The sequence below is a fragment of the Mandrillus leucophaeus genome, unplaced genomic scaffold (genome assembly GCF_000951045.1).
Source record: "Mandrillus leucophaeus isolate KB7577 unplaced genomic scaffold, Mleu.le_1.0 Scaffold573, whole genome shotgun sequence".
Classification (NCBI taxonomy): Eukaryota; Metazoa; Chordata; class Mammalia; order Primates; family Cercopithecidae; genus Mandrillus; species Mandrillus leucophaeus.
Genome location: NW_012106175.1, coordinates 2,014,698 through 2,027,590, shown reverse-complemented (window position 1 = coordinate 2,027,590; position 12,893 = coordinate 2,014,698). Strand labels below are relative to the sequence as shown.

General features: G+C 45.3%; 1 protein-coding gene across 1 annotated transcript in view; it reads right to left on the bottom strand.

The window, feature by feature from the left end:
• The window catches only part of CLSTN2 (calsyntenin 2), a 679,153-nt gene that overhangs the window by 102,958 nt on the left and 563,302 nt on the right, over positions 1-12,893 (bottom strand). The window contains exon 10 of the mRNA XM_011998542.1: positions 7,391-7,576. Within this exon, the coding sequence (XP_011853932.1) occupies positions 7,391-7,576 (186 nt within the window). The remainder of the gene's footprint in view (positions 1-7,390; positions 7,577-12,893) is intronic.

The window sequence follows — 12,893 nt, the reverse complement described above, 5'->3', positions numbered from 1 at the left end:
CTCTCAGACACCCAGTTAGTGTTCTTTCTACCACACAGTAGTGTTTAGGGGGCCAATCATATGACCTGCCAAGCACAGCCTAGTCACACGGAACTCCACCTCCCTACACAGGCCACTGCTCTGACAGAGGGGCACATTGAGGACATATGCCCTGGCAAAGCCATAATGTGGGGCTTTTTGTCTTCCCCGCTGAGTGGGAGCGGCAGGCCACTTTCCTTAACCCGCAGATGTTGCCTGCCAGAAACCATCAAGCTGCGTTTAACCAGATGGTGCAGACTTCCACAAACTTAACAGATTGTATTTCATTTTTTGGTACACTTAAACAAACAGAGAAGATTTATTTTCTCCACGGTTTTTCTGTCTCTCTTCTCCCCAGGGATCCCTTGGGAAGGCAGTGGGTAAACAGAATGCATCACTTGCAGTGATGATGCAGCACTGTCTACACATCAGGGTGTATTTAAGATGCTCCTTTGGAATCCTCCGCGAAGGTCCCTGGTGACCCCAGGCTGCTGAGGATTCACACTGGTCTTGTATACAGCAGCTGCAGCTTGAGTACTAGGGATTGAAACCAGGGATGAGGTCCAATTTGACGTCCCTGGGCCCTAGCAGGATGGGGAAGCCACTCAGAGCCAGAAAATAGAAAATACACACAACGAATGAGGCAGATTTCAGGGCATACTGTGGTACAAAAGCCCAAATGGGGTCTAGGGATGGCAGTCACTGTCTGACCTTCTTAACTGATGAATTTGCATTCTTCTCTGGATGGCCTTGGTGAGGCCAGAGGGTCCTTAGCACTTCAAGGAGCCTGTGGCAAGAGTGACTGACATGGGGCCACCAGTTGTGCCTCCTCAGGATCCACCCCTAGGCATGAGAAAGGGCAGGGATAAGTGGGGAATCTCAGGGAGAGGATCCAGTATAATCAAGGACACAGGCCTCACTCTGTAAGATATTCTCACAATTGGCAATATCAACTCCATATTATGCCAATAGATGTTTATGTAATGTCTAAGTTATGCCAGGCACTGCCATGAGAATGCAGCCATGAACCCAGCAGAAGTAGTTGAGGGATGCAATGAAAGTCTTTTATTTTCTGAAGGAAGAAGCTCAGTGGGTGGAGGAGTTCAGTGATGCAGAATCTCAGGGGAAGAGCGAGGGAGGCCCTCTTGACAAGTGCTGTATCGACTGCCGGGACTTTGTGGTGGTAGAATGTATTCTATTCACAACACAAATCTCTGACCCACTGATATCAGCTTGGCCATGAGACTTGCTCCGATGGATGAAATACGTGTGGATGTGACATGTGTCATATCAGAGCAGAAGCCTTAAGAGCCCGTCTGTGGTTCACCATGCATCTTTTCCATCTACCAGGAAATCAACAATGTTTTAGATCAAAGCTGTTCCATTTTCCTGGATCCCGGTGGGGAGCTAACATGGTGCAGAGCCACAGCCAATCCAAGAACACGTGGTAAAAATGTTAAATAAACCTTTGTTATTTTAAGACAGTGAAACTTGGCAGTCAGTTGTTAACCTGTCTTACCCTGACTGATAATCCACATCAGTGATTGTCATCGGCAGTTAAAATTCCCATTTCTCTATCCGTATGCCTTAAGCATAGGCACGGAAGACTTTCTGATGTCCTTTCAGGAGTTCACATGCTATTGATCCCACAATGAAACTATCATTTCGCTTCTAGAATCCTAGAAAAGAGGAGTTCCTCCAAGGCCCTGGAATCAGAAACTTGGATTGCTAGGTGAAGCAAACTAGGTTTTGCTTCATCTGGGTGGTTGGCCAGGATCCTGAGTGAGAGCCATGGATACCTGGTTGCTTTCCAGCTTGGTATGTATTTGCCACTGCAGGCAAAATCCTTCCCCCAACATAGTGGGCCATGTTGAATCGTAGTTGCTTAAATGCCCTGCAAGAAATAAGCATAAGAAAGAAGCCCACTGCTCACTGTCAGCATCCACGAGTCAGTGTGTGCAGCCCTTTGCTGTTGTATGAGTGGGGAACTAATCAGACTTCCAACAGGTGTTCACCTATTTTGCTTAAAGCAAAAGGCCCACTTCACCTCTCTGAGAATGGAGGCACTGGCTATGACTAGGAGACTGACATTGTCATGCTGGGAAGCTCCAGCTCTTTAGCAATGTCTTAGAGAAATCCATCATGGCTTCCTGTAGTTGGGCTATTATGAGGGTATGAAAACCTCTGATGGTGGTTATTAGTGAGAACAAGTTCTGCTGAGCTGCAAGGTGCACTAGAAAACCATGGACTTTTATAGCTACTAAAAAATTGCATTGTAATTTTCTTAACATGTCTGTCTTCTCCAGAAGGCTGAATTGTTTTTATATGTTAAAAACATTTAAAAAGACACATAACAATTGTACATATTTATGGGGTACAATGCAATATTTAGATGCATGTATACCTTGGGTAATAATCAATTCAGGATAATTAGCAAATCTACCACTCAAATATTTATCACTTCTTTGGGGGTGAGAATATTCAAACTCCTTTCTTCTAGCTATTTTGAAATATACAATACAGTATTATTAACAATAGTTGCCCTACTGTGAAATACAACATTAGAACTACATGGTCTTTTAATCTCTACATTATTTTAAGAGTTGGCACAGCATCTGCATACTCAACAGATATTTGTTGAATTAATAAATTTGTGCAGGAATGAATGAATGAGCGAGCCCTCTACAAAAGTCTCCTGGGCTCACAAGTACATAAATCCTGAGAACAACTTAGGGTCTGGTCATGTGCACTGCTCTGACACATGAACCATGTGATTTTTGCAGCACACTCTCACTCTATGGTCTTTTGTTCAACAGGACCTGCCCTCAGCGTTCTTCACTCCACACAACACAGCTGACCCACACATCATGTACAGGAGGTACTGGCCAGCAGCCAGGAGTCCTGTGGTCCCTATGAGGAACCACCAAGGTTCCTGGCCTCGGTGCCACCAAGGGCATATGCACCACTGACTACTTTTCTAGTTTCTGTAATATGTAGTGATGTAGGGCCATCAAAGTGGACCTTTTCTCGGGCTGTTGTTAATGTCAAATTTAATTTGGCCAAGAGGTCTCACTGAGGGCTTCTCTGTCATCTCATACTCAAGATAGTTCCGTGACACGCATCTCTGGAAAGTCTGGTGCCTAGATGGCAGGGTCCTTCATGGGGATCTATGAATTCAGAGGAAGTGATAAGCAGTTGGCCCCGCTTCTCTAAGAAGCCTGGCTTCAGGTAGAGCAAAGGAAGGTGGGGGCCACTTGAGTTACATCTGACCCCACAAGCTAAAGGGGACACAGAGGTTCAGGGGACCTCCATTTTTTTTGTCCAAAGCAGAATGGCAGTGTCTCCATGCATAAATCCATGAAGCAATATGCCTGATATCCAATGCTTCCCTAGGCCCAAAGAGGCATTTCAAGTGCTTCTGCATCTACTCAAGTACCTCCTGACAGCAGGCTTGACACCAGCTATTGTCCAACTCCCACTTAAACCAGATTCCCTCGCTGCTCCTGATGGGGCCTACATTGCAGGAGGAGGAAGCAGGTGGGCAACGTCCAGATTTCCATGATGACCCTCTGAGGAGATATCCATGGCTAGGTTACTGCATGACTACAGCTTCACAGAGGAGACTCCAGAACTCAAACTACCAAGGTAGCTCCATAGACTGACTCCTGGTGTGCATAGAGGGCAGGCAAATGCTGACTGGAGGGAAGGGTTTGGAGAGGTGAAGGGGAGAGAGAACATCCTAGTGAGAGGAGAATGTCAGTGAAGGCTTATGGATGAGAAGGAACCAGGCAGAGGGACCAAAACAGGTGCCCTGACCAAGCAGAGGCAGAACATCAGGGCAAAATGTGCTGCAGTAATGGATCAGCAGGTGGAGGCTGATCTTTGGGAGGGTCGAGAATCAGGCTAGAATGTGGTGCTCACACCTGGGTGTACCACAGGCAACTGCCGCCGTTGTCCCTTAGATCTGCCCTTGATCCTGGATACCTAGCTCTGGTTGGCAGCGCCCTCATTCAGTTAGACACTCACACAAGAACCTTTTTAGATTCCTCTCTTACTCCTGACAATTAATCAATCATTGAATCTTGCTGATTTTGTCTCCAAAGTCTGTCTTAAATTCCTCCTTCCTGCCACTCCCCTGGTTCAGAACTCATTATCTCTTGCTTAGACCATGGCTCCAATACCCTAATTGGTCTCCCTGTTTCCATCCAAAGTCAATAAAGATTTGTAGGATGAAAAATGCATGAATACTGAGGCTTAAATGGTCATGGCAGCTCCCCAGTTGGGAAGCCCAGCAAGAAGCTTGTCTACCATCCACTGAAGACACACAGAAACTTGTCTCTGGAACCGAAAGTACCCTACAGGAGTCAGGTATTACAACCCAGCTTCCATTGTAGAAGTGATCCAGCCTACATTTCCCTTACGGGTGGAGTGAACATGAGTCCCTACATGGAAGCTGACCCCAGGATAGGATTTGCATCTGGGCCTCACTTATTTGCTTTTACCCTTTTTATCTGAGCTCTCCTCCAGTGCAGTTCAAAAGCCAGGCTTCTAATGTAGAGGCAGGACTGAGCCTGCTCAGCAGGGTTATTGGGACAGGATTCTCATAGGTGTGGGGGGCAGTGCTATGGAGAGAAGCACAGACTTCTGTCCTTCAAAGGGCAGCTCCCAGCACCAAATAAGGCCGCATCTTGGGGGAAACTGCCTTGCTGGATGAATTCACCTGTCCTGCCAGGCGATGTTGGCAGCACAGATAGAATGAACTGTGTTAACATATGAGATGCAATTTTGTTCGAAAATTTGTTCCTTCAGGAAATCCTTATCACACTCCCTATCTCCCCATCTCTCCCCAGCAACATTCAAAATCAAATCACAAGTGCATGCCCTTGGGCTCATCTGATCTTTAACAAGCTGATCCCATCATCTCTTCTAACCTGGAGGAGATTAGGAAATGATGCTAACCCACAGTGGCCTGGGGTTGAGTTGACTTATAATTCAGGTGCATGGGGAGGAAAATGGGGTATTTCTTCAAACTCAGATGTCATCTTAGGTGGCTTCTCTGCTACAGAATGGAGGAGAGGACTGGAGGCAGTTTTCTGCCTTACAACCATTTTTGCAAGAGCTGTATGGAATATTGAAGTTGTGGTGATTTTTCCGATCTACTGCATCATTCTGGAGAGGTGTGCAGTCCCATAGGCCTTCCCTGCCAGCCAGGTGACATGAAAAGTGGAACATGACAATATCAACCTGGGTTTATTTCACATTCAGTTCTAAATATTTTTACTTGGTTCCTTGGGTTAGAACAGTGTGGGTGAAGGGGTGTGTGTGCTTGTGTGTGTGTATGTGTGTACATGTGCATGTGTGTGTGTGTGTGTGTGTGTGTGTGTGTGTGAAAGTTGAGGGAGAAAAACTGCCCCAAAGATAGCAGTGAAGAGGACCACCTTGGGGCAGGCTAGACTGTGCATTCGCAGCCTCCCTTTCTTTTGGAGGAGATGCAGTTACCTCCAAATACAAGCCCAGTGTAAGAGTAAGCCCTTTCCTAAGCTCCCAAACATGGCTGGAGAGTCCAGTGTGAGTTCCTGAGTATTGTGGAAGAGAATAAGGAAGAAATGAACTATGTGCAAGAGTAGGAGTGAAGGAGGCCCATCAACATGTCAACAGTCTGAGTTACAAAGCACATGAGGTGCTTCTCGCCTTATGAGATGCTCATTTTCTCATTCCACAGACTCACTTGAGAGATTTACATTCTAGCTCCAGAGGCCTGGATGGATAGCCTTAGTGAATACTGAACTAAAACACCCATCATTCAGACAGACTTACTTGCAATTCCTGGCTCTGTTGCTTTCTATCTTGTGACCTTAGACAGGTCATTTTCACTCTCTGGGCCTCAAATTTTTCATCTCTAAAATGGGATGGGTGACCTCCCCATGGTGAAGACAGGAGAACTAAATAAAGTAATGCATGTGAAGAGGCTGGCAGGGCACGCACAGCAGGTGCCCAGTGAAGCTGGCTTTCCTCCATATCCACCTTTCAGAGCACCCCTCCATCAGTTTTGCTTCCTAACTCCTGGCCTGCCTCCTTTCTTGGGGTGCCATCTCACAGCCAAATGACAACAAGCCCTCTCTGTCTGTCACAAGTGAGTATCTTCCTTTGTCCACCTTCACCCTCATCCCAAGCTCTTCTCTGCTGTGGGCAGCCAGACTCAGCTTCATGGGCATGTGATCTTGTTACCCAGGGCAATGACTACATGACAGAGCTGAATTTCTACCCTGTCCTAACTTTGCTTATCTTTAACACACAGAATGCCTGTGATAAAAAGTTCCCTTTGCAACCAGACCAGCTGAGACTGGTACATAGAACCAAGATAGTTGACCAAAGGACTTCAAAAAGACCTCAGACTTCATGATAATCTTATTTCCATGCTAAATGATACTCCCTCCAGCACCATGACAAATGACAATTGCCACGACAATGACTGGAAGAAGCCTTAAAAGGACTAAAAGGGAGGCAGTACTACTGGTTCCAGGAGGTTCACCACCCATTTCTGGAAAAGACATGAATATTCTTTCCTTTGCTTTTCATGTCAAGTCCTTCATTAGAGAAATCCTGTCTCTTAAGCCCCTCACCCTCACTTGTTGAGAAGTTGATGGTGAGCCATGCTCCTGCTTCTCATTTCCACGGCCACTGAATAAAGCCTGCACTGCTTGACGTTCACTTTTGGTTTTGTGTATTGGCTTTGTGATACTGAGTACGGAAAGACCCCATCCTTGGCAAGAGCAGCTTTGTCAATAACAACCTGAGTAGTCACATAGGGTACAATGCTTAGTTGTGTATCCTTGGTTTAATGCTTTGCTGTCTCTGTTTTAAAGCTCTTGTTAATTTTTGAAAAAGAGCCCCAAATTTTCATTTGCATTGGGCCCCACAAGTTATATAGCCGGCGCTTTGGGGAGGAGACCAATCTCTTTCCAGGTGACTGACACTACTAACTCTTCGTACTGGGTCTGGTCTGGTAGCTTCTTCTAAACCAGTGGGGCAGAAAGGAACTCGTGTTTCTTTGGGCCCTGCCCTAGGTACTCTTGAAAGTATTGTGCCATTTAATCCCTGTTTTACCAAAGAAGAGCAAAGGCTTTGCCTTTCCATGTCACTTGCCCAAAGTCACATAACTAGTAAACGGAATCTGAGTCAGGAGTCTAGTGCCAAAAGCTGGGCCTTCCAACCCGTCTGCCACAAGTAAACTTAAAATCCATCCAGGAGTTACACATATTGGTGCAGGAAGGGAGGGCTGATTCTTCCCTAAGATAATAAGATATGCTTTTTTTGGTATACATCATTTAAAAGCAATTAATTTAAAAAATCCCAAAAGGCAAAAACCTACCACATAACTTCTGAAGGGATTTCTCAGAGTAGGTCTCCCGGTCACAACCCTTCCCAATGTAATTAGTCTGCAGCTCTGCGACGATCTGGAGGGAAGACACGGCTCCATCGCACATCTCCAGGTGGATGCTGGGGAACAGGGCCATGCTCCCGGAGCCAGGCTGGTACTCAATCCTTTTGGTCCAGTCTAAACAAACAAGGAAAGGACGAAAAGTGAATCAGGTGCAGTCAGTTCTGCTGGAACATTTCTTTTAGTAGTGTGAATTTGTTCCAATGAATTATTTGCCCCAACACATATATTAGATATTAGGGAACAGTCTGAGAATAATGGCAGTTTTACATTTGCTTATGCAAGGTTTCTTCCCTGAGAAATACTAGGCAAATGCAGAAAACTGCACCCAGCTGCACTGAGCCACGTAGGAACACACAAAACATGCGCAGGCACACGCACACTCACATGAGCACACACACACACAGTCACACCTTCAAACATATACCAGCTACTCAGTTCACCAGTGTTGTGAGCCACACCTGTCCATGGCTGCAGTCACAACTTTTCATTCATTTCCCAGATACTCCTTCAAGGACTTCACAACAACACACCAGAGGCAACCCCCACCATCCCCAACCTTTGCTTTAATATCTCAAAGTGCATTTTTTAACTTTTATTTTAGGTTTAGGTGTATAAGTGCAGGTTTGTTATATAGGTAAATTTGTGTCATGGGGGCTTGTGGTACAGATTATTTCAGTACCTGGGGGAGGCAACCCTTCTTACATTCATTTCACAGGCAAACGTCAGATCTCCTCGAGGTAAGATGCCATAATTATGGTAGTATTTGTGTAATATTGTGCTAATGTTTTCTCTTTCTCCTTTTTTTTAATGTGCCACTGATGATATTTTTGAGTGTTGTGCCTCTCGCCCCATTTTTCAACTTTGCCTCACGTGCCTTGTTATAAAACAAAAGAAAGCATGGTTGTTCAGGCATCTCATGAGGTCACAAGGTACGGTGAAAGGATTCTCAGACACTCAGAACTGTGAGTCATTGAAGTAGGTCTCATGGTCTTGTCACTGCTTTTTAGTGAAACAATAATGTGGAGATGATAAAGCATTAGAGAGGAACAAAATCACAATTAAAATGACACCATGCAAGAACAGAGCAATACAAACACATACAAACTCTACAAGTGAGTGTACACAGGAATTGACTGATATAATAACAGCAGCACCTGAAAGTCAGAGTGGACTCAAGGCAGGCTCCCAGTGACTGATGATGACGTGTGTTTGCCTGCCACAGCGGGCATCCCATGCTCTGCGAGGACACATGTCTGAGATGGCTGTGCAGCCATCCTCAGCCAGATTTATGTGCAGAAGAGTGATTCTGAGTCATCAAGCAATGTGAGTTATGGGTGCTATTAGTTTACTAATCCCAAATGTTTGTCACATACAACATTGCTAGATGATATCCTTTTGCTGAAGTAGAAATAAAAATCTATAAAGTTGCCTGACCTCACCCATGGGAAACTCAGAAAGTCCTTCATTGTGGGACTCGGTATCAGGCTGCGGTTACCAGAAGACTCCTCAGTTCCCAGTGGGCCACTGGCACCACCATGTGATACCAGTATCTTGGAAGAGGCTGGGCTTTGGGGCTAGCCAGATGGCTTTGTTCACTGAGCAACCATTTGTTCAGGGTTTGTTTCTATGTGCCAGGCTCTGCTTGGAGTACAAAGGGTATAGCAGTGAACAAGTCAGGAGCCTAGGGAGGGAGGCAGGTGATGAATAAGCCTGTGCTGCTCTAACAGAGAGGAGTAAGTGCTATGAAAGGAAAAGCCAGTGATAGTGAGGGGCTCCTTTAGCTTGAGAGTTAACCTCTGAGCTGAGGCCTGAATATCAAGGACAAATGCATTGGAGGAAGCCTCAGGGAAGCACGTGTGAAGCAGATGCAGCAACAATCTTGGCTTGTCTTTGTAAGGTCAGGAAGTTCTCGCGCAGGTTACTGAAGGTCTCCAAGCCTCAGGCATCTCATCAAGAAAATGGGAACCACAGCACTGAGCTTACAGTATTGAGGTAGGGACTGAGTGTGAAAATGTGTGCATTGCAGGCAGTAGAGACTGATCAATGTTGTTCCCTGGCAAGGAAGAAGACAATCTGCCCCCATGCATCACAACTTTGACACATTTCAGGTACCTTTGCAATCTGACTTTAGCTCTGAGCCCCCACGGTCACCAGCTGCCTTTTACGGGGTTTTCTCAGAGTGTCTCACAAGAAGAGAGTGCACATTATGGTTGTGAGATTCATCCCTAGGGTACTTACAATAAGAGGATGTTTGGATGAGAGTAACTAATTGTAAAGGAGAATATCCCCAATTCTATGTTATTTTCCTCATAGTCTTTAGGAGCTGTATCTGGATTAGCCCATCCCCTCCCAGAGGATGAGATCATGAAGTTGCTGCAGCCCATGCTCCAAAAGCCTCAAGTGCAATCTTAAGGACAAACCACTGGAGCAAAAGGTGGCTTTTTGTCTGGTGGATCTAAAGTCATAGTGCCATAGGAAGCCCTCCACACACACGGCCAACCGTGTAGTGTCCTAGGTACAAAATGTTTCGTGCCACTGTGTATTTGATTGTGCTATTTCTTCTACTTGAGTCTCCCTTTCTATCACCATCCCTCTCGCTACCTCCTCCATGTGGCCTTCTGGGATTTCTCCAGTCTAGGTCAATGCCCTCTCTCCTCCATGCTTCTGCAGTATTTTCAACCTTAGACGGTAGAATTAGACTCCAAGCTTCACGGTGCCTCTGAGGCCCCATCATTGCTAGTCAGTGCCTGGCACAGAGTAGATGCTCACTAGTGGTAGAAACTGTGATAGAATCCTACAGGCTATCTTTTGATAGGAAACATTTGCTGGGCGGATCTGGGCAGCCCCAGACATCTAACTTTGATTGCTGCCTTGGTGGCACTTCTTGAGCTGCAGACAGAATCCATGGCTTGTTTGCAGCTTCTCTGGTACTGACCCCACCTGCCTGTATCTTCACTCCTGCTGAACCATCTATCCCTTCTCTACATAGAACCATCTCTCTCTCCTCTCTCCCCAAACCCTCCATAAACTCCCTTTCTGTACATTGAAAATGGAGAAAGCAGTTTTGTGCTGGAAGCAGGAGCTTGGTGTGCACCCTGCAGCACCAGTCTTGAGGTTCTCCTGTTTCTGCTAGTTCAGGAGAGCCCTCTCACAATACCTCCCCTCTGGTCATGGTCTCTGGAAGCCTCTTCTCTGGAGAAACCCAAGACACCCAACTCATTGATTTCCATTATCCCTCTCACAATACCTCCCCTCTGGTCATGGTCTCTGGAAGCCTCTTCTCTGGAGAAACCCAAGACACCCAACTCATTGATTTCCATTATTCGGCAGAGGCTGCAGGCATCTCTTTCTCATCTAGATATTTTGGTGGTTATCCATGATGAGAAATTCCACCTCAAATCTTTTGAAAAGGAGTTCAAATAAACAAGCAAGTAAATCGTGAAGGGAAAAGCCAGGAAGCACAATCCTGTAGGGTCTTCATCCTCTCGCTCACCCCCTAGCTGGGAGGGCAGGGCCCTCTCTGACCACCAGGGAGAAATCAGGTATAAAAGAGTTTTAGGAACATCACAATTGCCAGTTGCTTTGGTGGCCTCAAGAGGCTTGTTTTTGAGGGTTTATGAGGAGCAGGCAAAATTGCAACCATATAGTAAAAGAAATCAGTGGAGCTTTCTGAGTACAGTGTCCTTGAGAGAGTGAGACGCTCATAGAAACATCTTCCATTTTCCAAGAAGGAGTTAGGGTGGGGTTAAGAGAGCAAAAGGCAAGTCATCAAGTTCAGCCTTTACCACTTGATGTGTCTGTCCCTCCTCATCTCCTGGAGGGTAGGATAGCATGGTTCTTAAAAGTGTGAATGTTTAATTCTGCAAACCTGAGTTTAAATCCCACGCTTACCACTTACTGTGTAACTTTGGGCAAATCACTTACGCTCTGTGAGCCTCAGTTTCATCTTCTATAAAGTTTGTATCTACCACCTCGGATTTTGGGGGGATTACATGCAGAGTCATTTCAGCACCAAACATAAGGACTACGTCCAATAGATATATTATTGGTAAATTAACGTTTATTCAATAACAGTTATTGCAAGAAATAAGAGGAAATCAAGGACTAAGCATCGACAAGGTGCCAAGCACTTTTACATCTATCCTTTCACTTAATCCTTTCAGGGACCCAGTGGGGGAGTGTTACCTTAATTGCACAAACGATAAAACCATGGCTAAGAATTGGTGTGACTTGCCCAAGGCCACATAGCTTTCTTTTTTTTTTTTTTGAGACAGAATTTTGCTCTTGTCACCCAGGCTGGAGTGCAATGGTGCTATCTCAGCCCACTGCAACCTCCGTCTCCTGGGTTCAAGCAATTCTCCTGCCTCAGCCTCCCTAGTACCTGGGATTATAGGCACCCGCCACCGCACCTGGCCAATTTTTGTATTTTTAGGAGAGACGGGATTTCACCATGTTGGCTAGGCTGGTCTTGAACTTCTGACCTTAGGTGATCCACCCACATCGGCCTTCCAAAGTGCTGGGATTACAGGCCACATGGCTGTTTTTACAAAAGCTCCTCCATTATTCTGAGGATTTGCCAGAACTGAGACAACTATAATTTTTACAGATTCATGTTTGACATTCAATTTATGCTAATATTTAAAAACAAAACAGTGATAATCCCAATGTTGGCAAAAGATCAAGAAGTATTGTCAGTTTTATCAGTGTCTGACCTTGACGGTAGCTTATGGGGCTGGAGGTTTGCTTTGACACTGAAGACTGCAGAAATCCAGGCTTGAATCTCAGCTCTGCCAAATGTGAGTCATGTGAATCTAACAAAGCTGCCATCATCTTATAGCCTCCGTTGATTCATCTGCAGATTGGGGAAAATTATATCCCCTCCTGGGTTTATGGTAGCACGAGATATGCCAGGCTAAGGGCCTAACACAGAGACCTTCCCACGAAGGCTCAGTATGGAAATATCCCACCCATTGGGGTTCATGAGTGTCTCAAACTTCTCTGAACTGTCCTGCTTGGACACAAAATCTTTTTAGTTTATAAAGGGCCTAGAGACTACTTCATGAATTGTGGTTCAATTTTTTTCTTAAGTGAAGAGAAAGGGAGCAGCCTGCCCACTGTTTTAATAATTGGGCCTAAATTACCCTGTAAGTATTCCTGAAAAAGCTATTGGGATTTAAACTCCTTCTTTGTGGATTAAGAATTTAGAAAGATGATGATTTTATTATAACTACCTCTACATTTGGGTATCTTATGTTTTCTTATCAGGAGAACATTAACCACTTGGAAGTTTTATATTAGATGCCTCGAGAGGGAATAAAGCTAATCTAAGAGATTTCTGGAAAGCATAGGCTTTGGGGCTCTTGTAATCTAAGACGTTCAGTCCATTGTCCCAATTCTGTGGTCAAAAACGATGCAGAAGAATAAAAGGGAA